Raw genomic sequence first — 26523 nt, 5'->3', positions numbered from 1 at the left:
CCCAGAGCTGTTCTCCCTTCCTTTGACTGTACCGCAACCTGCCCCTCCATTTCGCGATTCCACGGACCTAACAGACGAGTATCTGTGTCCAGATGCTCAAACACTAGAGTCTCCTCCATTCCATCTCCGGTCGATTTGGTGGCGGATGACCAGCAACCCACCCTCATCGACGACGATGAGACGCAGTTGCTGTCAGGGCAGCCAGTTGACATGCGCATTGTGCAGGAGGAGGAGGCGAGACAGGAGTTGGAAGAGGAGGTGGTGGACGACGAGGACACCGACCCCACCTGGACAAGGCAGATGTCAAGCTGGGAAAGTAGTGTGGATGTTGAGGCAGGTGCAGCACCAAAAAGGGTAGCTAGAGGCAGAGACATGTCCAGAGGCAGAGGTCAGCTGCTTTGCCGAAGCCAGGCCAGACCCGGAATGTCCGAATATGTTCCCTTTTGTACCCAGCCCAGAAAAACTCCCCCATCGAGGGCACGTTTCTTGAAGGTGTAGAGTTTTTTCAAGGAATGCGCCGAGGACAGATATAGTGTCGTCTACACAATTTGCCTCTCGAAATCGAGTAGGGGCCCTGAGAAGAGCAACCTGTCCACCACTTCAATGCACCGTCATTTGGAATCCAAGCAATGAAATCAGTGGCAGGCAGCAACGGCAGGACAAACGTCGCCCGCCGTTCATGCCACTGCCTCTGCTCACAGTGCTGGCGATGCACTCCAGAGGACGAGCCAGGACATCACTTCATCTGCCTCCGCCACTTTGTTGACTTCTCCCTCATCCTCCCCTGTTTCTGTCTTATCTCCTTCTCCTGCACCATCAAAGGCACCATCAGGCGCTTCTTTACAACAACCCACCATCTCTCAGACATTGGAGCGCCGGCAGAAATACACCGCTAACCACCCACCCACGCAAGCCTAGAACGCCAACATCGCTAAACTGCTGGCCCAGGAGAGGTTGGCGTTCCGGCTTGTTGAAACTCCCGCCTTCCCGGACCTGATGGCAACTGTGGCACCTCACTATGCCGTCCCTAGCCGTCTCAACATCTCCCGGTGTGGCGTCCCCGCCTTGCACCAGCACGTGTCACTCAACATCAGGTGGGCCCTTAGTTCCGCGCTTTGCTGCAAGGTCCACTTGACCACCGACACTTGGACAAGCGCCTGTGGTCAGGGATGCTGCAGTGTTTATCTTTAATGACAGGCAGGGTGAATGTGGTGGAGTCTGTTCCCCGGGTGCAAACTGGGGTGGCCTATCTCCTCTCCCAGGCCAAAATTCATGGCAGGAGTAGACTGAAACCCTACGACGCTGCAACCTCCACCACAGCTACTAGCGGCAAACGCTAAAACACTGGTGTGGGGAGACGTCAGCAGGCGGTGCTGAAGCTCATCAGCTTGGGGGACAGACAGCACAGTGCCTCCGAGGTCAGGGATGCCATCCTGGCTGAGATGGAATTTTTTTTTCCCTGCTACACCTGGGGCCTGGCATTTTTACGCCTGTGATAATGGCTGGAACCTGGTAGCGGCTCTGGAGCTTGCCAGCCTCCAACAAGTTCCATGTTTGGCCCACGTCTAACCTAGTGGTGCAAAGTTTTTTAAAAACATACCCAAATGTACCGAAGCTACTGTTGAAAATGCGGCGCTTGTGCGCCCACTTTTGCAAGTGCACAGGAGTCGCTGCTAGCCTAAAAACACTCTAGCAAGGCCTACATCTGTCCAAACACAGGCTGTTGTCCGTCATTCACACACGCTGAAACCCTACAATACCATATCTTGAGCAGGGTGTGTGAGCTGCACAGACCTTTGATGGAGTTCCATCTACAAAACCCAAGGGTTCCTCAAAGTCAGCTCCCAAAGTTTCTGCACCATGAGTTTCCAGGGGTGGCAGAGTTATGGCTAGGGGCAGAGGCATGGATAGGGATGATGTCTAGGGGCAAAAGCAGTGTGGATGTGGAGGCAAGCTAAGCAGGAAAAACTGGGGGTACAAGCTAAGGCATGGACTGGGGTGATGTCTAGGGGCAAAAGCAGTGTGGATGTGGAGGCAAGCTAAGCAGGAAAAACTGGGGGTACAAGCTAAGGCATGGACTGGGGTGATGTCTAGGGGCAAAAGCAGTGTGGATGTGGAGGCAAGCTAAGCAGGAAAAACTGGGGGTACAAGCTAAGGCATGGACTGGGGTGATGTCTAGGGGCAAAAGCAGTGTGGATGTGGAGGCAAGCTAAGCAGGAAAAACTGGGGGTACAAGCTAAGGCATGGACTGGGGTGATGTCTAGGGGCAAAAGCAGTGTGGATGTGGAGGCAAGCAAAGCAGGGAAAATGGTGGCTAGAGGCAAAGGGATGTCCATAGGCAGCAAGGGCAAAGATGCAAAACTCTCCCGTTTCAAGAATTTTCCTGACTTGTCTCCCCACAAAACATTCCTGGGAGGAGGGCTGAAACACCACCCTCCTCCTCCTCCGCTGTTAGATTGACCCCAGCTACGAGCTGAAAACGCTGCAACACTGGTGTGGGGAGACGTCAGCAGGCTGGGCTGAAGCTCATCAGCTTGGGAGACGGACAGCACACTGCCTCTGAGGTCAGGGATGCCATCCTGGATGAGATGGCAATTTGTTTATCCCCGCTGCCCCTGGGGCCAGGCTTTTTTGTCTTGTTGGAGGGCTCAGGAGCTTGCCAGCCTCCAACACGTTCCATGCCTGGCCCACGTGTTCAATGTAGTGGTGCAATGATTTTTAAAAACATACCCCAAATTAGCTGAGCTAAGGGTGAAAGTGCGGCACTTGGACACCCACTTTCCCAAGTCTACAGTACCTGGAGCTAGCCGCAATACACTCCAGCAAGGCCTACATCTGCCTGAAGCACCTACTGTTGTGCGAGGTCACCACACGCTCTAACCCTAGATACCGTATGTTCAGCAGGGTGTGTGAGCAGCAGAGACCTTTGATGGAGTACCAGCTACAAAACCCAAGGGTTCCTCAGAGTCAGCTCCCTCACTTTCTGCACCATGAGTTTCCATGGGTGGCAGACTTATGGCTAGAGGCACAGGCATGGATAGGGGTGATGTGTAGGGGCAAAAGCAGTGTGGATGTGGAGGCAAGCTAAGCAGCAAAAACTGGGGGTACAAGCAGCCGGTGGCATCATCACTGACGAGCACAGCTGTCTGTCAGCTGACAGGCTGACTTTCACCAAAATGAACAGACAATGGATAGACTCATCATATACATGTCAGTTACATGACAAATTTAGTGCAATTTGCAAGTCCAAGATGGTTTGGAGATCTGCGGAGAGGAATCTCACCACCTCTTGCGGGTGCCATCATTTGGAAGGCAAGCCCTGGGCTCAGTGGGTGAGAGCAAGCGCAGGATAATCGTCGTTTGGCCTGGCGGCTACTGCCTCTCCCACTGTTGACAGGGCTGGCGCTGCAGTCCAGACCAGCAGCCAGGACACCTCCACATCTGCCTCTGACACTTTGGGGAGTTCACCCTTATCCTCACCTTTTCCTGCCATTTCTCCTTTTGCCCGCGCCATCATGCGCCTCTTCCCAGCAACTCCCCATCTCCCAATCCTCTCATTTCATGCTAAAGTACAGCGCAACCCACCCACATGCCCAAGGCTTCAACGGCCTCATCTCAAGAAATCTGGCCCAGGAGATGTTGGAATCCCGGCTGGGGGACACTCTGCCCTTTTTGGGCAGAGTGTCTACTGCGCCACCGCACTGTGCCGTCCACACCAGCACTTTCCCCCAAACATGAGGCGGTCCCTAAATTCAGCGCTTAGCCCTAAAGTTCCATGTGACCAGTTACGAATGGACAAGTGCATGCGGACAGGGACGCTACCTTTCAATTTGGGCACAGTGGTTGAATGTAGTTGAGGCGTGGACCGGGTCGCAAAATGTGGTGGCCTGACTTGTCTCCCCACACAACATTCCTGGGAGGAGGGCTGAAACACCACCCTCCTCCGCTGTTAAATTGACCCCAGCTACGAGCTGGAAACGCTGCAACACTGGTGTGGGGAGACGTCAGCGGGCCGTGCTGAAGCTCATCAGCTTGGGGGCCAGACAGCACACTGCCTACAAAGTGAGTCATGCCATCCTCGATGAGACGGCAATGTGGTTTTTGCCACTGCACCTGGGCCCAGGCATGTTGTCATGTGTGATAATGGCCGTAACCTGGGATTGGCTCTGTAGCTTGGCAGCCTGCAACATATTCCATGCCTGGGCCACGTTTTTAACTCATTGCTGCTAATCTTTTGAAAAAGGTATCCCAATGTTCCTGAGCTACTGGTGAAAGTGTGGCGCTTGTGCGGATAGTTTTTAAAGTCTATAGTTGCCGCTGCTAGCCTCTATGCACTCCTACAACGCCTGTACCTGCTGGAACAACGGCTGTTGTGCGACGTCTCCACACTGCTGGCACTAAACATATCATGTGTTGAGCAGAGTGTGTGAGCAGCACAGACCTTTGATGTAGTTCCAACTCCAAAACCCTCAGGTTCGTCAAAGTCAACTCCCTCAGTTGCTCAACCATGAGTGGCCATGGGTGGCAGACTTATGTGAAATCCCATCCCATCCATTGCACTGGACACGAAACATTAGCATGCGCTCAGCACAACTTCGGATATGGCAGCTGCGTTAAGCAGGGTGCAGGGTACAACACAGACCAGGCCAGAGCACCAGGAACAGGTGTTAGAAATACTGCAGCATCTGCCATTTCCTTCCAATTTTGGGGTTTTGGACCCGCCACCGACTTGTCTGGACCTAAGTGGGGATCATGAGACACAGTTGCCATCAAGGCAAGCTGTGGTCATGTGCGGTTTGCAGTAAGGGGGCAGTGCGCAATTGGAAGAGGAGTTGGTGGATGACGAGGCCACCGACCCCACATGGACAGGGGTGATGTCTAGGGGCTAAAGCAGTGTAGATGTAGAGGGAAGCTAAATCAACAAAAAACCTGGGTAGAAGCAAAGGCATAAACTGGGGTGATGTTTAGGGGCTAAAGCAGTGTAGATGTGGAGGGAAGCTAATTCAACAAAAAAAAAAAGGGTAGAAGCAAAGGCATAAACTGGGGTGATGTTTAGGGGCTAAAGCAGTGTAGATGTGGAGGGAAGCTAATTCAACAAAAAAAACAGGGTAGAAACAAAGGCATAAACTGGGGTGATGTTTAGGGGTGAAAGCAGTGTAGATGTGGAGGGAAGCTAAGCAGCAAAAACAGTGGGTAGAAGCAAAGGCATGCAAAACTCTACCCTGTTGGAAGACTTATTCCTAGGTCTGGAACACGTTAATGGCCCCCCTGGACAAATTACTGCCACTCAGGGGCCTAGTGTCACCAGGAGGGACAAGTATAGGCGCATGTTGTGGGAATACCTGGCCGACACCAGCTCTGTCCTCTCCGATCCCTCTGTGCTCTACAGCCTACACTTATTTTCTCATCTTTTTTTCTGAACTGCACATCTCTTGCCTGCTTCCTTTGGGATCTTAGAAATGGTGGTCCACTTCCACAGATGGTAACTTCAATAGACAGTGTAACGGGAGTAGCTGAGGCATCGCTGTCTTAACCACTTTTTGGCTCAAAATTAACTTCCAAAGCCAAATATGGTGCAAGTATATGATGCAAGGACACCTACACACCTATCTCTGACACATTGGGGAGTTCACCCTCATGCGCCCTTTTGGCCTGCACCATCATGCGCCTCTTCCCAGCCACTCCACATTTCCCAAGCTTTTCATTGCAGGCAGAAGTACAACACAACCCACCCCCATGCCCAAGCCTTTAACAGCCTCATCGATAAACTGCTGGCCCTGGAGATGTTGGTGTTTGTTTATGCTTCTGGAGACCCAGGCCTTCCGTCAGCAGATGGCAGCTGGGGCACCTCCCTATGCTGGGCCTAGCCGTTACTACTTCTCTTGGTGTGCTGTCCCTGCCTTGCGCCTGCATGTGTCCCATAACATCAGTCGGGCCCAGAGCTCTGCGCTTTGCTGCAAGGTCCACTTGACCACCGACACATGGACAAGCGCCTGTGGTCAGGGATGCTGCAGTGCTTATCTTTAATGACAGGCAGGGTGAATGTGGTGGAGTCTGTTCCCCGGGTGCAAACTGGGGTGGCCTATCTCCTCTCCTAGGCCAAAATTCATGGCAGAAGTAGACTGAAACCCTACGAAGCTGCAACCTCCACCCCAGCTACTAGCGGAAAACACTGTAACACTGGCATGGGGAGATGTCAGCAGGCCGTGCTGAAACTGATCAGCTTGGGGGACAGACAGCACAGTGCCTCCGAGGTCAGGGATGCCATCCTGGCTGAGATGGCATTTTTTTTCCCTGCTACACCTGGGGCCTGGCATTTTTGCGCCTGTGATAATGGCTGGAACCTGGTAGCAGATCTGGAGCTTGCCAGACTCAAACACGGTCCACGCATGGCCCACGTTTTCCAACTTGTTGGTGCCATGTTTCTTTGAAACCTACACCATTGTGCCTGATATACAGGTCAAAGTGGGGCCATTTTCGTAAGTGAGAACTAGCCTCTGCTAGGCAGAAAACATTCAGAGCACACTCCTCTCATCTTCGCACCGTTGGCTGGCGGAGGAAGACGAGGGGGTTGGAGTGGCATCTGATGTCCCTGTCCCACACGAGGCTAGAGGGTGCACTTCAGTGCATCCCATTGCTTCACCACAAATGGTGTGAAGGGGAGTGGAAAATGGAGGAAATGGAGAGTGACCCTTACAGTTGGGGCCAGCAAAGGCATGCCAAGTAACACACTGGCACACATGGCTGACTTCATCTTGGGTTGCTTTTCAACACATATTTCACATCATGAAGAACAAATAATACTGGATTTTTACAAGCCTCAAACCCCGGTCTAGGTCTAATGTCTGTTCCTTTCTTATATTAGGGGAGAGGGAAAAAAAATTACTTCAGTGATACGTTTAGCGTACATAGACTGACTATTAATGTGTATCCCACTTAGTGTTGTTAGGGTTACACACCGTCACAACCTGGCTAAAGCTTCTATAGCTGTTAATAAAGTCAACATAACTTTACGGTATCCAAAAAGACAGCTGGTACCGACAGAGAGCAAGACAAATGTCAACCAAAGCTGTGAGCTCTGAACACCCACAGTGACTTTGGCGTCATCATCATTATAAGGGAGCGGGTGGTAATAAATAACTTGGCAGTGCCTAAAACCCAAAAAGCTTATACAACTATATTTACATTAAGATACACAAATGACACTTTTCAGTAGCATGTCATGAGACAAGCTGATAAGCTCTTCCTTTGTGCAGTGCTATTTGAAAGTTAAACGCTGCCTTTATTTTAATTCTGGAGAAGGTGCAGACATTAGATTTAGAACATGTTGTCTTCATTGTCCAAATCCTCTATATAGGTAACGTGTTTTTCGGGCCGAGCTGTCTGGGAACGAGCTGGTGCAGCACTGACAACCTGGGTGAATATGGCAAGAGCCTGAGATGTAGGGTGAATGAATCCCCAAATTATTTGTGGAATTCCCAGTGAGACAATGGCACTATCTACCAGTAGCAAAAATTGTGGGTGCACGTAACCCCAATATATTCTTTTAATTACCAGTCAGAAACTGGCACTATATGGCAGTAGCAAGAAATGAGGGTATTTGTAACCCCAATATATTCTTTGAATTCCCAGTCAGACAATGGCACTGTATAGCAGTAGCAAAAATTGTGGGTGCACGTAACCCCCATATATTCTTTGAATTCCCAGTCAGACAATGGCACTATATACCAGTAGCAAAAATTGTGGGTGCACGTAACCCCAATATATTCTTTGAATTACCAGTCAGAAACTGGCACTATATAGCAGTAGTAAAAATTGTGGGTGCACATAACCCCGATATAATCTTTGAATTCCCAGTGAGACAATGGCACTGTATAGCAGTAGCAAAAATTGTGGGTGCACGTAACCCCCATATATTCTTTGAATTCCCAGTCAGACAATGGCACTGTATACCAGTAGTAAAAATTGTGGGTGCACATAACCCCAATATATTCTTTGAATTCCCAGTGAGACAATGGCACTGTATAGCAGTAGCAAAAATTATGGGTGCACGTAACCCCCATATATTCTTTGAATTCCCAGTCAGACAATGGCACTGTATACCAGTAGTAAAAATTGTGGGTGCACATAACCCCAATATATTCTTTGAATTCCCAGTGAGACAATGGCACTGTATAGCAGTAGCAAAAATTGTGGGTGCACGTAACCCCCATATATTCTTTGAATTCCCAGTCAGACAATGGCACTATATAGCAGTAGCAAAAATTGTGGGTGCACATAACCCCAATATAATCTATGAATTCCCAGTGAGACAATGGCACTGTATAGCAGTAGCAAAAATTGTGGGTGCACGTAACCCCCATATATTCTTTGAATTCCCAGTCAGACAATGGCACTGTATACCAGTAGCAAAAATTGTGGGTGCACATAACCCCAATATATTCTTTGAATTCCCAGTGAGACAATGGCACTGTATAGCAGTAGCAAAAATTGTGGGTGCACGTAACCCCCATATATTCTTTGAATTCCCAGTCAGACAATGGCACTATATACCAGTAGTAAAAATTGTGGGTGCACGTAACCCCAATATATTCTTTGAATTCCCAGTGAGACAATGGCACTGTATAGCAGTAGCAAAAATTGTGGGTGCACGTAACCCCCATATATTTTTGAATTCCCAGTGAGACAATGGCACTGTATAGCAGTAGCAAAAATTGTGGGTGCACGTAACCCCCATATATTCTTTGAATTCCCAGTCAGACAATGGCACTGTATACCAGTAGTAAAAATTGTGGGTGCACATAACCCCCATATATTCTTTGAATTCCCAGTCAGACAATGGCACTGTATAGCAGTAGCAAAAATTGTGGGTGCACGTAACCCCCATATATTCTTTGAATTCCCAGTCAGACAATGGCACTGTATACCAGTAGTAAAAATTGTGGGTGCACATAACCCCAATATATTCTTTGAATTCCCAGTGAGACAATGGCACTGTATAGCAGTAGCAAAAATTGTGGGTGCACGTAACCCCCATATATTCTTTGAATTCCCAGTCAGACAATGGCACTATATACCAGTAGCAAAAATTGTGGGTGCACGTAACCCCAATATATTCTTTGAATTACCAGTCAGAAACTGGCACTATATAGCAGTAGCAAAAATTGTGGGTGCACATAACCCCAATATAATCTTTGAATTCCCAGTGAGACAATGGCACTGTATAGCAGTAGCAAAAATTGTGGGTGCACGTAACCCCCATATATTCTTTGAATTCCCAGTCAGACAATGGCACTGTATACCAGTAGTAAAAATTGTGGGTGCACATAACCCCAATATATTCTTTGAATTCCCAGTGAGACAATGGCACTGTATAGCAGTAGCAAAAATTGTGGGTGCACGTAACCCCAATATATTCTTTGAATTCCCAGTCAGACAATGGCACTATATACCAGTAGTAAAAATTGTGGGTGCACATAACCCCAATATAATCTTTGAATTCCCAGTGAGACAATGGCACTGTATAGCAGTAGCAAAAATTGTGGGTGCACGTAACCCCCATATATTCTTTGAATTCCCAGTCAGACAATGGCACTGTATACCAGTAGTAAAAATTGTGGGTGCACATAACCCCAATATATTCTTTGAATTCCCAGTGAGACAATGGCACTGTATAGCAGTAGCAAAAATTGTGGGTGCACGTAACCCCCATATATTCTTTGAATTCCCAGTCAGACAATGGCACTATATACCAGTAGTAAAAATTGTGGGTGCACGTAACCCCAATATATTCTTTGAATTCCCAGTGAGACAATGGCACTGTATAGCAGTAGCAAAAATTGTGGGTGCACGTAACCCCAATATATTCTTTGAATTACCAGTCAGAAACTGGCACTATATAGCAGTAGCAAAAATTGTGGGTGCACATAACCCCAATATAATCTTTGAATTCCCAGTGAGACAATGGCACTGTATAGCAGTAGCAAAAATTGTGGGTGCACGTAACCCCCATATATTCTTTGAATTCTCAGTCAGACAATGGCACTGTATACCAGTAGTAAAAATTGTGGGTGCACATAACCCCAATATATTCTTTGAATTCCCAGTGAGACAATGGCACTGTATAGCAGTAGCAAAAATTGTGGGTGCACGTAACCCCAATATATTCTTTGAATTCCCAGTCAGACAATGGCACTATATACCAGTAGCAAAAATTGTGGGTGTATATAGCCCCAATTCTATTGCTAGGGGACTTGCAGGGTATTTCTGAGGTGAAGGTGGGGGGGCACACCGTTGGAACGGGGATTTGGGGTGTATATATGGGGTATACGGGAATACACTGTCAGTGTGTTCCATTCAGGATCCTGGGAAAGCTGGGTTGCGGTGATTGAGCCCGTCAGTGCCACGTTACACTGACAAGCTTCTCCCTGGAATTGAAGTTATATGTAAGCCCAATATATTCTTTGAATTCCCAGTGAGACAATGGCACTATATACCAGTAGCAAAAATAGTGGGTGTATATAGCCCCAATTCTATTGCTAGGGGACTTGCAGGGTATTTCTGGGGTGAAGGTGGGGGGGCACACCGTTGGAACGGGTATCGGGGGTATATATCGGGTATACGGGAATACACTGACAGTGTATTCCATTCAGGATCCTGGGAAAGCTGGGTTGCGGCGATTGAGCCCGTCAGTGCCACGTTACACTGACAAGCTTCTCCCTGGAATTTAGCTCTTATAAGAGCTGTTGGTTGTCTTCTCCTTCCTATCCTAGCCTGTCCCTGCCTACCCAGAATCTAAGCCCTAGCTAGCTGGACGGAAACCTCCGTCCCCGGTGAATTGCAAGCTCAGAATGACGCGAAGCTGGGCGTCGCTGTTCTTTTAAATTAGAGGTCACATGTTTTCGGCAGCCAATGGGTTTTGCCTACTTTTTTCAACGTCACCGGTGTCGTAGTTCCTGTCCCACCTACCCTGCGCTGTTATTGGAGCAAAAAAGGCGCCAGGGAAGGTGGGAGGGGAATCGAGTAATGGCGCACTTTACCACGCGGTGTTCGATTCGATTCGAACATGCCGAACAGCCTAATATCCGATCGAACATGAGTTCGATAGAACACTGTTCGCTCATCTCTAGTAATAAGTCTTATCTAGTGCAGCAAATGAACTGGCCAGTTATTGCCTGGATAACGCGTTTTGTGTTTACATGGGTAAACTAAGGCCCCATTCACACGGAGCACGGGACCACGTATTTTGGTCCTGATTTTGACATGGAAAGCCGTGTCAGAATAGGACTAAAATGCGCCTGCCAAGACTGATGCGGCCTCCGACAGTAGCGGCTTCCCGCTCCAGAGTAGGCCCAAATGAACGGGCCTAGTCCAGAGGGTGCTGCCGTGAGGCGGACGCCGTGGCTGAATCAAACGCGGAATCCGCCTGAAGAAAGGGCAGCTCGCTTCTTTTTTCCACTAGCGGGAACAAACCACTAGCAGAAAAAAATATGCGTCTGGTGTACATAGACCTCTATTGTGAGAGGACGGATTTTGACGAGGATCCAGCGCCAAACTCCACCCCCTCTTACCCCGTGTGAACGAGGCCTAATATTGTTATTTAGTTGGTCTATGTATCAGTGTAGGGGTCATACTGTATGTACTACTTGCGATATAAATGGGGACATAAATCAGGTGGAGTATAAGACAAACCTTTGTGTGAAGTCGGATATCAGATTTCTGTAGCATCATGAAGATATTGTATATGAGTGTAAGGTGTGTGTATCTTGTGAATGCCTCTGGCCATTGGCCTTGCCATATAAATCACACATGTTATGTCATGTTATATGGGATCGAGTGTGTGAGATATACAGAAGTGATCTCACTGCTTCTTGCGAAACCAATTTAGAATTTCACAACTTTTTTTCGTACAGATCTATGTATTAAATGTGGTTGACAGACAGTTGATATGAATGTAAAGGTAGATTTACACTAAGTTCACGCTCTCCGATGTTCGGGTCTGTTAGGGGACCACTAAAACCACAGTGACACACGAAGCCCAGAGGACCCCATTGGTGATAGTGGGGTCCGTCAGATGGACTAAAACTGGCGGAGGAAAAATTTTGCCATGCAAATTTGTTGTACAAATCTGATGTACATGTACATCTTACTTGAACATGGAGAAAATACTGTAGCCATTGGTACCATTGGTCAGTGACATACATGAAAGAGAAGGGAGCCCCAAACCACAGAGCAATATAGCGCCCAATCCGGGTGACTTTAACCATAGGCCAAATAGTGCATCTGCAGTGTTTCCTATGGCGATGGGGACCCCTCAACTGACCTGGATTGAGCGGGAGCGGGCCAATCATACATTTTGGGTGTTGTCCTGCTATTCCAGGTAGCAGCTAGCGATTACAACTCTATTTGCATCCTTAGGACACAGAGTTGTATACATAAACTGCGATGATCTGCAGACATCATTACAGTCAAAGCCTGCAGGCAGCTCCATTGGAACGGGTTAGGTGAATATAAGGCTGAGGCCCCATGTTGTGGAAACACAGCTTTTTTTGTTGCGGTTGAGCCAAAGTCAAGAATGGCTTCAAAAGGAATGGGAAATATATAGGAAGTTCTTATACTTCTCCCTTATGATCAATCCAATCCTGGCTTTGGCTCAAAAAATCGCAACAAAATCTGCAACAAAAAAAAAAAGGTGACTGATGAGATAAGGGGCATTTTGTGGGGGCAAGTTAAGGGGGCATTAAATTATGTGTGGAGTACGGAACTCACTTAGAAAAGTATGAACGGGATCCATTTTATAATGTTGGCTTTTCCACCCAAGACAGAAACTCTTTCCTATGTTGTCTTGTTCAAGTGTGCCCCAACTTGTTCCATACAGGGTCTTGCCCTCGGTAGCAATAGACATGGAACAAACCAGGTTTGAGCCCCACCTTCCCCTCTAGTGTATGTTACATGTCGGGGTCCTTATCTCATCTGTATAACAAAATTTTCAAAACTCTTTCCTAACTCTTGTCCTTGACCTTGTAGAGACACTTACATCAGCCCCATTTGCTTACATAAGTGTAGACATCATGACTGTCGGCCCTTTATACACTGTATTTTGTAATATAATACAATGAGTGTCTGGGACATTAGTTACACTCCAGTGTTTCAGACCATTAATGACTGTGTAACTCCCAATTCTTTGGCGTCTTGTTTTGCTGCGGGAGGTTTTTTTGTCAGTTGACATAATACATTCAGTGACGTAATAATGAATATCATGTAAGATCCGGACAATGAAGACGTGTACAGAACGGCGCCGGTTTCATAACACGTACGCACTGCACAACTTCTCTGCTGTCATCGGGATTAGGCTTTGGAGCGAGTATGAAATAACATTTAACTGGATTGTTTAACCATTAATCCGCATTGCCATTACTGTATTCTGCAGACGTGGGATATACCGTATACTGCATTGTGGCTATACTTTCCCTTTAAAAGTCAAAGGTTCACTAAAGTCTAGAGTTAATGTGAGAAAGCCTTGTGTGCTCCGGAATATTTCAGACCTGTATAATGGTCGTGTGACATCTATTTTTTTTTTTTTAACACAGCAGCATTATATTCAGTGTCAGTGAATGGGGGCTATTCACATGACATGGACTGTCACAATAGAGGTCATGTTGTAATATTGGCTGTTTTTAGGGATCCCTCCATGCAATGGAATGTTTGAGGGATCTGTAAAAATGGGTGTCCCTGGGGTTCAAGACGGCCATGAAATTTGACTTTTTTCATGCCCGTTTTGCACTTCTTTCCTATGAAAGTAGCCTTACGCTAGGTTCACATCTACATTCGGGTTTCCGTTCTTTGGGTCTGTTTTGGGGACCTGAAGAATGGGGACCTAATCCGCTTAAAAAGTGGTTACCCGCAGAAACTTAGTGGACCACATAGAGTATAATGGGGTTTGCCGGGTTTCCACCCAGAAAAGTCCTACTCGCATTTTTTATTCCCAAATGTACAGCAGGCACAGGTGGGAAACTAGCATTAGAATACATCGTGACAACAGATTGGATAGTCATGCCACCATAGTGAATGAACATTGCCTGCAGGGCAGAGCTAGGCAGACTCCCCCTATGGCTCACCATACAGAAGAGGGTGCTAGCTTTCCAGGCGCACATCCAGGGGAGCAATCCCGACTCCTACCACCACCAAGCATGGCTAAGCCACCTCAGCAAACCCAATACCCCCCATCCTGGAGAGAATACCCCACCCCAAATACAGACAAGCCCTGAGCTGGTACAGACTGAGCGCCCACAACCTAGAGATGGAGACGGGGGCGGCACAGGCAGACGTACAAACCACGAGAGAACAGACTGTGCCACCACTTCCTGCTACACTGCACCAAATACTCAGCTGTGAGGGCCCGCCTACTACCAAAGACTCTCTGCCCACATCCCAGACTTCATATCTGCAGATGAGAAGAGGAAACTCTACATCCTACTGGGAGAAGAAGAGGCCACTGTGGAGATCGCTGCCCAATACGTGTCCAGCTGTCACCAAACAAGAGGAAGATGAGACGCATGGACTATCAAACCACCCACCCCCCCATGGACTATTAACCCCCCCCCCATCACCTGTATACCCACCGACACCCCAACGCCCCAAAAAAGAACGAGGAGACCCTAAAGACACTCAAACCCCCAACCCATGAACCCCGTACCCATCCCCCTCCACCCCCCCCCCCCCACCCCCACTTTCTTTTTGCTTTGGCAACACCAAACGTCTTATTCTTTGGTAATGCTAATGAAGCTCATTTGTATCTTGTATCTTGGTGGAATCACCCTGTCAAGCTCCACCCTTTAGACTCATTCGAATAGGTTCTTTGGTTTGGTTGATACCCAAGTTATTCTTAAAGGTTTGGATATTGAGCGTAGGCCGTACACTGTGAGTTTGCAGCAGGTGACCTATGGCAATCACCGGCAGGTAATGCACTACAGAGCACAGTACATATGTGGTATATGGGGGTGTAAGAAAAGTCTGGTGTTTTTGCAGCAGGCCTGTCTGTTATGGACATGTGGACTTAGCCTGTGTTCACACTACCATTATTATTGTTCGTTTGTGTCATCCGTCAGAGGAGCCCCCCCATTTATGTTCGGTCCCATTGACTCTTATGTAAACATCATGACCTACACTTTCTTCTGTCACGTTTGTTTACTTATGTAACAGAAGAAAATGTTCTGCAGGCAAGTTTTTATCTTCTGTCAAAAACATAATTGAAGAAAATCTTGCGTCATGTTTTTTTAGATTGGGGTGAATGCAGACGGACACTTGAGGGAGAGACCTTCATTTGCGTCTGTCATTTATTGTCCGTTGCTCTCATCCTGTGACAGACATTGAATACTGGTGCCCTTATCCTTAAGAGGGCAGCCATATTGGTACAGTACTGACTGAGATTGTTGTAGGGACTGTTGCAGACTCCAGACTTGCGAATCTTAGTTCTCTGGCCATATGCTAGCCGTTGTATTAGTACATTGTATGTACAGGGCCCCATAGACATTAATGGACCTATTTACGTGACAGTTTTTTAATTTGGACCGTATGACCGCGCCATTAATAATAGAACATGCCATTTTCCGGCTGTTTTTTACGGATCCTTCAGTAGACTAAAGCCTGTGAGGGATCCGTGAAAATGTATTCACCTCAGGTATATACTCTGCAGTAAAAAAAATACATTGTGTATGGCACATTCATGTGAGTTAGCCCTTATATTCAGTAATGTGCATAGCAAGTATATACTGTATAGAGTGATATATGAGGCTTTACTGTATGAATATATAAAGAAACTGCCCCTTCATGCTATGGAATGGCAACCTGATCCTAAACCAAGGGAAAATTCAGCCATTCCCTACAATGGTTCTTCTGCCCAAGCAGGGGTGGGTAAGTAGTAACAATACATGGTAAGAGACAGTCCATCATGTTTGTCATAGCAAAATGCTATCTAATGTTATAGATCCGGAGGAGCTGAGCATTGAAATCATCAAGATCAAGGAGGCGGTCCTACCACTGATGGATCCTCCCCTTTGTCAATCACTGATAGGACTGCCTCCTTGACTCCTTTGCATACAAGGGGCAGAGATTTCAATACATAAATGACAGGTTATACTGAATCTTTTACCATAAAATGATATATCATCTTGCTCAGCTCCTCCTGCTCTATAACGTGCTGCCCGCAGTCTGAACAAAATTTTCCATGTGACAAGTTCACTTTAAAAAGGGTTTTTGAAGGACATCTATCCTCATGCGATAAGTGATAAAACTCTGATAGCTTAGGGCTAGTTCACACAGGGCAAAATAGTCAGGATTTTGACACGGAATCCTGCTAAAAAAATGCTTACCATTGAACTCAATGGGAGCCGGTCATTTCCTTTTTCCACGAGCCCTTTCTATAGGCGGATTCTGTGGCTGATCAGCTGCGGACGTCCACCTCGCGACACCACCTTCCAGACGAGGCCCATTCCAGACTAGATTTCATTGATGACTAGGACAGAGATCCATAGGCCACATCCGCCATACTACACAAGTACAGGGGATTGTATGGAGCAGAGGCCTAGCATACACACTGCCAACCATTCAATGTCTATGAGGCCTACAAGAAGAACCCAATGCAGAACATTAAGCTGCGCCTCTCACAACATCTAGCACCTTGTTTCTTTAGGGTGTCAATGTATATATACATAGGCAAATATTCTCTTCAGCGTGTGCCTTTTCCTTAGGCACAGGCCTATACTGTAGGTAAATCCAGCTCTAGGCACATGACTACACACCCGTATATACTACATGTACACAGTCTGGGCTCCATGTGTGTTTCATACAACCATTCTGTAAATCCTTACAGCTGTCAGATTTAACACTTATTGTTGACAATGAATACATGATAAGAAGAAAAATCGGAAATAACCAGTTTATTCCCACCCCTCATAATGTTCTTTATTTAGTATATACAGATGACATTGTGTGTCTATTATCACATTATACACTTTTATCTGATTTCTCCTATAAATGATTTTCTGACAATTCAGCACCTAATAATAGTAAAATTCTAATAATCCAGTATGAAAATGGTGATATATTGATCACCTGGCATACGATAAGGATGAGATTCTGGTAATCCAACCTCTGATAACAATTCATTCGGCATCTGACAAAGGTGACAATTTGATAACCCAAGATGACCTATCAAGGGTGAAATTCTAGAAAATACTGTTCAGAGCTCGTTCACATCTGCGCCCGGTCTCCGTTCTGCAGGTTTCTGTTTCCTGCACAAAACAGAGGCAGGATACGGAAACCTGTAGGACTCTTTCTCACCCATTCATTTGAACGGGTTTGAAAGCTGTCCAGCCGTGAGCGGCGGTGAGGGTTTTATGCTCTCCGCCACGAAAGCGTTTTTTTTTTAATCCGGACACAGAGTCGGACATGCAGTACTCTGTGTCCAGTTTAAAAACAACGGTTTTGCGGCGGAGAGCATAAAACGCTCACCGCTGCTCACGGCCGGACCCGCTCTGTGGTTTCTGTCTTCTTGCATGCAGAAGACGGAAACCACAGAACGGAGTGCCGAACGCAGGTGTGAACCTAGCGTCAGCCTACGTATCTGATGTCATTTGATAATGGTAAAATTCTAATAATCTTGACCATTAGATTCTCATAATCCAGCATTTGATAATGATTACATTCTGATAAACTGGCGTTTCATAAAGTTGAGATTAGGATAATTCTCCATTTAGTAATAATTAAATTCTGATAATCTGTCATTTGATCATTGTGATAGTCTGATAATGTAGAATTTGTTAATTAAGTAATCCAGCAAGTGATGACTAAATTCTCATAATCCATAATCCGATAATGATTATATTTTGATGATCCATCATCTGATCACAGTTGCTTATTCTACAAAAGAACTGCCTGACAGTCTTAGGCCCGATTCACATCTGCGTTCGGGTTTCCACTTGGGAAGTCCGCTTGAGGACCCGCCCCCCTCCCAAACAGAAACCTATCCACATAAAAAAGCTTAGGAAACTGTTGGACACCATAGACTGTAATGGGGTCCGTGTGGTTTCCCCTCGGTTTCCGCGCAGAAAATATGGAGAGAAAAGTGCTGCTTACAGGGCATTTCTCTCTGCATCTTTCAAGCCAATAGGGGAACGGAATGGCCTGAACGCAGATGAGAACAAAGCCTTAAAGGGATTTTCTCATGGACCATATTTAGATTTGTAGACAAACATTTTTGCAAATCTAAATGATTTCAAAATTTTGCAGAATTTTAAAGATTTTCATCTTTGTCTTGCCAATGGATAAGACTCTGACCTGTCCATAATAAGGACATCATGGCTGGGATTCTGACAAGGGCCAGGCCATGGATAGAAAGTTCCTGCATTCATTGTCTTATCCATTGGCAACCAATCAAGACAACTGATATCGCCACTGAGATAGTTAGAGAAAATCTTCAAAATTCTGCAATTTTTTTTGTATTTTTACAAAAATGATTAAAAAAAAAATGTAATTTTCCACAAATTATACATTGTTGTTGTTTTTGTGGGAAAACCCTTTTCAGTTTCACTAATGAAAAGACCAAGATCTGATTTTGAGGCTTCTCTGTTGTAACAACATGCGAAATTGGCATATTTTCCTGTAATGTTTTATTTTGTGCCATCTTCTTTTTACAAGAAAATTTTACAGACTTTTTATGCCCATGCAAAATCCGATATATGTGTACATGACATTATAAAAGGCCATTGTGACTCTTCCGGCTGCCTAGGCTCGGCCAAGTGAACATAGATCTGTTTTTGTCACTGACACACAAAGGCTTATTTACTAAGTACAATGCCATAACAGTCCGCCAGACACTGGAACAGTCAGCCAGACACGTACAGGATCTGTGGGCTAATAGCTCAAGAACCACGTCCAATTTGTAATGCAGATCCCTATTGATCTTTGCACGTAATGGAAAACTAGACAGCGTGGCATGTGTTGGTATAGTATACCTGAGATATGATATAGCTTTCACTGAAGTCTGCCTGAGCGTGTCTGAGCAAGAAGTGTCACACATGAGGGTGGTAATACCAGTTCTGGATGATAATATATATAATGAATGCGACTTATTTAATATTCAGAGACAGAACTATGTTAAACATGGCAGGGTCTAAGGCCTTGTTCATACTGCGGAAGGATATGTTAGTGAAGCAGCAACATTTTATCATGTATTAAGTAAGCATTCAGTCCTCATCGGAGCTGACACAAAAATAGGGGAGCTGCTAGCACCCATTACTTGGTGCACTACCATGTCTATTATTGAACCCATGGCAGCATTTGGGCCGATAGGTTTCCATTGAGGTTCCGGTTTTTCTAACAGCATGAGGGCGGGTTCACACCTGCGCCCGGTCTCCGCTTTCAGGTTTCCGTCTTATGCCCGAGAAACTGGACAGGAGACGGTAACCAGTAGACAGTTTTCAAGCCCATTCATTTGAATGGGTTTGCAAAGTGTCCGCCCGTGAGCGTCTTCTGCCCCCCGCAGCGAAATTGTTTTAAAAAATCGTTAAAAAAACCCGGTTTCGCCGCAGAGATCAGAAGACGCTCACGGGCGGACACTGAATACCAGGTTTCCGTCTCCTTTTGGCAGAAGACGGAAACCCACAAAGCGGAGACCAGGCGCAGGTGTAAACCCGCCCTGAATAGTGTTGCACACTACTGTATGATATTCTTGCCATCAGCCATGATAGAAAATGTGAAAAACTGGTAAAAAAAAAAACTATTCTGACCACAGAATCCAGAACATATAGTGATCCGAGCTGTAGGTCCCTCTGACATTTGAACCGCAAGGAGGACTCTTCTCTCCACCATTTTCAGCGGAAACTGGGTGAAAATCCAGTGGACCCCTTTACAGTCTAAGGGGTCTGCGGGTTTCCACATGTAAATGCTTTTTAAGCAGACAGGTTTTCCTTTTTTTGGGTCCCCAAATGGACCCAAAGGATGGAAACCTAAACACTAGGGTGAAGCTAACGTTAGTTACTTTTATAGCTCGATTGAATGGTAGCTGAAGTGCAATAAGTTTGCACGACAACTATAAAGTGTACAGAGCTGTCACTGATACGATCTAGCAGCTGGTATTGGATGCCCACCAATATAATATTGATGCCTATTCTTAGGATAAACCATCAATATTTCCTCTTGGATTACACCTTTAATAAATTATATTTGGACTATAACCAAATATCACACTCTGCTTGGCTGCTATTGCTCTGTAATGACATGCCGCTTACAGATTGACATGTATTTTTCATGTAGCAGGGACCTTTCAGCACCTAAACCAACTCTTTGCACCCTTCGATAAGTCAAACTCCACAGATACCTATGCAGTTGGAATTTTTCCTCTAGCCCAGACCATTCCTGAGCAATCAGTGCAGTTAGTTTCAGCACCCAACATGCTAATTAGGCTCTTCCCGGTCAAGTGGGCGGTTCCAGACTGTCGGCACAGGACCACACACCTGACAGTTACGAGCCTAATTAGCATATCAGACATTGAAACTAGCTGCACTGATGGCTCAGGAATGGTGGGGTCTAGTTAAAAAATTCCAAGTGTGGCATAGTTAGTGGAGCAGAGCCTATGGAAGGATAGAGTTGGAGTTGGTTGAGGTTGTTACATGTCACCTTTAAGAGGATACTCTTTGTTCATTGAGCTCAGTTATGGCAAGTGACACTGTTTCTTGGGGGAAAAAAGACCCATAAGTTTCTAATGTAAGACCATTGTGATAGGCAGAGATCGATCCTGAGTGAATCTGGAATTAATATTAGAATTGCCGTCATGATGATATAATAATAATAGCAGTATTCTTCATCACAATAATCATTGCTCATGTCTATGTGTTTTCTTGCAGCTTTGATGTGGACAATGGCACCTCATCGGGACGGAGTCCCCTGGATCCCATGACAAGCCCGGGGTCAGGGCTGATTTTACAGGCCAACTTTGTCCACAGCCAACGAAGGGAATCATTTTTGTACAGGTCAGACAGCGACTATGACCTCTCTCCAAAGTCCATGTCTAGAAACTCCTCCATCGCTAGTGACATGTAAGTAGTTCCCAGATTTCCTTCCTTATTTGCCTTTTCTTTTTAAGCTGTGCTGGGGAGAACAATTAACACCGACCATATTTATTATTGAACCCATAAAATAGATTATTATGGACATTGTCAGGAAAAATTAATTAGGTTAGAAAATTCTTCGGTTATGGCTGCTTGCTGTCGGTGAATAATTTCCCATCTGTAACCACACAAGCAGACAGAAGCGGATAAAAATAAAGACTTTTATTACATTGTAAGGTTTGCTGAATCTTCAGTCTTTTGCACAGAGCAACACTTTGCAGACCTGCTGAGAGGAGAATCAAACCCTCCCATCTGCAGTCACTATATGAAAAAAAAAAAGCAGCTTCCCCTCCAATCACTGTCTTACTGTCTCTTCTTTATCTATGGGTGAACTTTACTGGTAACAAATGAGACAACTGCAAATTATCCAGAATTGGTCCAGAATCTCATGCTGTATGAAATGAGCCTAAGTTGTCTGAAAAGTCATTGACTATTGAATAACTGGGTATATTTGGAAACTATAGAATCCCCTGTACAAGGTTTATAACTAATTTACTGCTGACAGACTCCCCTTAAGATTTATATATCTTTATTTATTTATATAGAGACCATATACTTAGTGTACAGGGTATATGCACATCTGATGGTTGGAGCTTCGCTTCGCACTTTCTTCACCCTCCCTTGTAGGATGTATAGTATTCTAGTGCTGTGTGCTCACCATAGTAATGTACACTGTTATATTTAGCTCAGTATTTACCCTATAAATCACAATGGAAAATCTTATGTGTTTGACATGGGACAATGCAAAAAGTAGAGGAGTTTATGTTTGCTGAGTTCTCCAAAAGTATATAAGTACAGAGAAAATTTCCAAGTATAGCCAGAAAAGCTGACTCTGTCAAATCATAAGGGTCAGTTCACACGTGAACTGCCCGCGCGGGTTTTGACACGGAGAGAGACGCGGTGAGCCGCGTCTCTCTCTTGTCAAAACCCGCCTGCCGCGACCATCGTGGTCGCGGCTTTCCCCTCTGCTGTCGGCTCAAATGAATGAGCCGACATAGGAGGGAGCTGCCGGCTGCCTGAAGAAAGAGCATGTCCTTTCTTTTCTCCGCTAGCGGCAGCCCACCGCTAGCGGAAAAAAAAAGCCCGGTGGTCTACATAGACCACCATTGTAAAGGGGCGGATTTTGAAGCAAAATCCGCTGTCAAAATCCGCCCCTTTGTTCACGTGTGAACTAGCCCTAAATCTCTTTTGGTGCCCATGCATCCTCAGCAGCTAACTGTTCATTCAGCCAACAGCTATTCCTTCCAGGTACCCTTGTACACATGCATACTTAGCTCAACAGAGCTAAGGTTTATCTGCTTTGAGAAAAAAATGATGAAGCATATTAAAATCCAACATGTATTATATGGCCTCTCCATATAATACAATGTTCCTAGTGGCCCCTACAGTGTATGTTACAAATTTTGCAAAAAAATTGGATCTGGCCAAACCCAAAATTTTGGGAGTTCACCACCATGAGCTATTATTATACTCTGGAATCTCCTCATGCCCAGTCTTCCTTTCCCCAGCATCTGCCATCAAGGGAAAGTCAGGACCCCCCCCTCATACACACCTCTTAACCTTGTGGTTCTTGTGGCTGGACCCAGTTATTGTGTCTAACTCATCACCCTACAAAAGGTCAACTTGTCCTCCTGTAGGCCAGGGAAACCCTTGACTATGATATATGCAGAGTCCGCAGGGTCCTTGCGAAAGCAAATTAATAAAAAAATAAACTAATATAAAGTGCAGTTTCCTGAAAGAACAATTCAGCATCTTTATCTACATTGGGAGCGAAATGTGTACAAAGTGATATCTGTGCTGGAATGCAAGCGAGCGTCTATAAATATATTCAGGGTGGATATACATGTATGGTGAATTCTTGTCCCCTCATCTAGTGATAATGACTGCTGAAGTGTGTGCTTACAGTCACAGGGATGTGGACGACATAATCCAGGAAAGATAAAAAGTAAAGAAAAAATGATTATAATGGAAAATATATATGTGAGAAATAAGTTATATATTCTATATATATATTTATATTTTTGTAATATATATATATATATATATATATATATATATATATATATACTGTATATATAGTGTACTGAGCACAGGTTTTAGGTAAATTTGAAAAACTGCCTCAAAGTAAGAATGCTTTTATAACTAGAAGTGTTAATAGTAGAGATGAGCGAGTAGTATTCGATCGAGTAGGTATTCGATAGAATACTACGGTATTCAAAATACTCGTACTCGTTCGAATACTACTCCTATTCGCAGTAAAGATTCGATACAGAACCAGCATTGATTGGCCGAATGCTATACACTGTATAGCATTCGGCAAATCGACGCTGGTTCTGCAGCAGGCTTGTCCTTGCTAGTCGGGAGAGCTGGCAGCTTGTGTTTATGTGCGAGCTGACTTTTTCTCATAGGAATGCATTGACCAGCGTTGATTGGCCAGTGTACAGCATTTGGTTCTGCCTAAGGCTCGTCTGTGAGGAGGCGGAGTCTAAGATCGGACCACAATGGAGACTGCTGTGCTCCGATCTTAGACTCCGCCTCCTCACAGACAAGCCTCCGGCAGAACCAGCGTTGATGCTGTACATTGTATAGCATTCGGCCAATCAACGCTGGTCAATGCATTCCTATGAGAAAAAGTCAGCTCCCGCATAACCACAAGCTGCCAGCTCTCCCGACTAGCAAAGAAGAGCCTGCTGCAGAACCAGTGTTGATTGGCTGAGTGCTATACACTGTATAGCATTTGGCCAATCAATGCTGGTTCTGCAGCACGAGTAAGTTCACATTAGCGCTTGCCTCCCATCCAGAAGGAGTCTGCAAGAGGACCCCCCGAACGGAATATCAGCGCAACTGCAAGCGATGTGCAGTTAAAGCGCACGGACCTGTTATAGTCTATGGGGTCCGTGCGCTTTAGCTGAACAGCGCTCCTCCTAAACACTCTCCTCCTGCTACTCATGGACTTGGTGACTCTCCTTTAGTCGAATAGTGGTTTCCCCTGAAATGAGCATTTTTTTCCCTTAGACTGTAATGGGATTCGATATTCCATCGAGTAGTTGAATATTGAGGCTCTACTCGAAACGAATCTCGAATATTTCACTACTTGCTCATCTCTAGTTAATAGTTTATTTTTGTCATTTATCAAAATAAAGTGAATGAAGAGAAATCTAAATCCCATCAATATTTGGTGTGACCTTTTCCCTTTGGAGGAGGAGTCCTGGAAGTGATGATCCGGCCCCAGCAGAGCCCTGATCTCAACATCATCCAGTCTGTCTGGGATGACATGAAGAGACAGAAGGATTGGAGCAAGCCTACATCCACAGAAGATCTGTGCTTAGTCCTCCAAGATGGCGGGAACAACCTCCCTGCTGAGTTCCTTCAAAAAACTATCTGCACGCGTATCTAGAAGAATTAATGGAAGGGCAAAGCTCACACCAAATGTCAATGCAATTTAAATTTCTCTTTTGTTTATTAATTTAATTTTGTTAATTGTCAAGTAACTATTAACCCTTGTACTTTTTAAAGCATTCTTACTTTGCAGAATTTTTCCTCATCTGCCTAAAACTTTTGCACAGTACTGTATAATATAGTATCCCATATAATATTTTTTAACTGGTTCAGATTAGTGTAAAACTAAAAAGTTATTCAGATTCATTTTATTGATTCCATCACCATTCCTGCCGTGACACTGATGATGGAATCAATAAGGTGAGTATGACTCTCGCTGGTCTCTGGATGCACGGGAGCTGCTGCTCAATTTTTTCTGAGGCCAGTGAGCGGTCATAAGACTCTGTTGGGACTTAAGATAATCATGTGATGCTCCATTATGTAATTGTACGGCCTCTTATATTTCAGTCCATATGAATCAGCAGGTAGCACGTAGAATTGCAGGGTTCAGCAGGTTTTATGGATCCTTGCTGCGGCCAGGCCCGATGCTGTAAAGTCAGATTGCTATAACTAGGGTTACACCAATTATCTCAAGTGTTGTAACCATCTCAGGCTTTACATACTGGCTGCAGCTTCTGGGCATGAACATCCATGTTACAGTAAATGCCAACTAAACACAGGCAAGACTCGACTAGTACATGAATTTACATGTAGGCTTGAAATCAAAAATGTATAAAGAAAACAATAGATTCCTTGTGACATTTAGGGCATGTTCACCGGAGACCTCGACCGACCGACCCCCCCCCCCACCACCACCTCATTCCTGCGCACTCTATTATGCACACAGTATTATGCCCCATAGTGGCCCCTGCCCACAGTATTATGCCCCATAGTGGCCCCTGCCCACAGTATTATGCCTCATAGTGGCCCCTGCCCACAGTATTATGCCCCATAGTGGCCCCTGCCCACAGTATTATGCCTCATAGTGGCCCCTGTACACAGTATTATACCCCATAGTGGCCCCTGCATAGAGTATTATTCCCCATAGTGGCTCCTAGACACAGTATTATTCCCCATAGTGGCCCCTGGACACAGTATTATGTCTCATAGTGGCCCCTGCATACAGTATTTTCCCCCATAGTGGCCCCTGCACACAGTATTATGCCCCATAGTGGTCCCTGCACACAGTATTATACCCCATAGTGGCCCCTGAACACCGTATTATGCCCCATAGTGGCCCCTGCACACAGTATTATGCCTCATAGTGGCCCCTGCACACAGTATTATGCCTCATAGTGGCCCCTGCACACAGTATTATACCCCATAGTGGCCCCTGAACACCGTATTATGCCCCATAGTGGCCCCTGCACACAGTATTATGCCTCATAGTGGCCCCTGCACACAGTATTATGCCCCATAATGAACACCCATGAACAATTATTATACTCTGGGGTCTTGACATTGGCTTGATAATATGCCGGCTGCATGTCGCGATGTGACCAGCACATAGTATGTCCGTGTCACATATAATATGATAGAGAGCCTGGCAGAAGATGTAACGTTCCACCATGTTTAGAAGATTTCCAGTTTTCCTGGAAGATCACCACCTTTTTAGGTAGCCTTCTGGACTTTCTTGGTAGAGTTGGCAGAGATATACTAAAGGGGTAATCCCACCATAACAACATCATCTATCCACAGGATAGGTAACTAATGCTTGATATGTGGAGATCCCACCACTGGGACTCCCAATGAGTAGTAAAAATGGTGAATGAGATGACATTCCCATATGTGTGGTCATTCTCTATGGGATGAATGGAGATAACAGCTTTTTGGTAGTCCTGTCGTCAATGACTAGAGCAGCACCACAAGCAGGATTGTTGCTCTTGTGCTCAAATACTTATCCCCTATCCTATAATAGCTAATATGTAGTTATGGTGGACATACAACTATAAGACTAAAGCCTCACGATGTCGAAATG

General features: G+C 45.5%; 1 protein-coding gene across 8 annotated transcripts in view; it reads left to right on the top strand.

Annotated features, from left to right (window-relative positions):
• PDE4D (phosphodiesterase 4D) overlaps window positions 1-26523 on the top strand; it is a 919557-nt gene that overhangs the window by 754929 nt on the left and 138105 nt on the right. For all 8 annotated transcript variants that reach the window (XM_075269766.1, XM_075269764.1, XM_075269765.1 and 5 more), the window contains one exon: window positions 20904-21095. In XM_075269766.1, coding sequence (XP_075125867.1) covers window positions 20904-21095 — 192 coding nt within the window. The remainder of the gene's footprint in view (window positions 1-20903; window positions 21096-26523) is intronic.

The sequence above is a fragment of the Leptodactylus fuscus genome, chromosome 1 (genome assembly GCF_031893055.1).
Source record: "Leptodactylus fuscus isolate aLepFus1 chromosome 1, aLepFus1.hap2, whole genome shotgun sequence".
Classification (NCBI taxonomy): domain Eukaryota; kingdom Metazoa; phylum Chordata; class Amphibia; order Anura; family Leptodactylidae; genus Leptodactylus; species Leptodactylus fuscus.
Note: the sequence above shows the minus strand (reverse complement) of the source record. Positions and strands in the feature narration are given on the sequence as shown.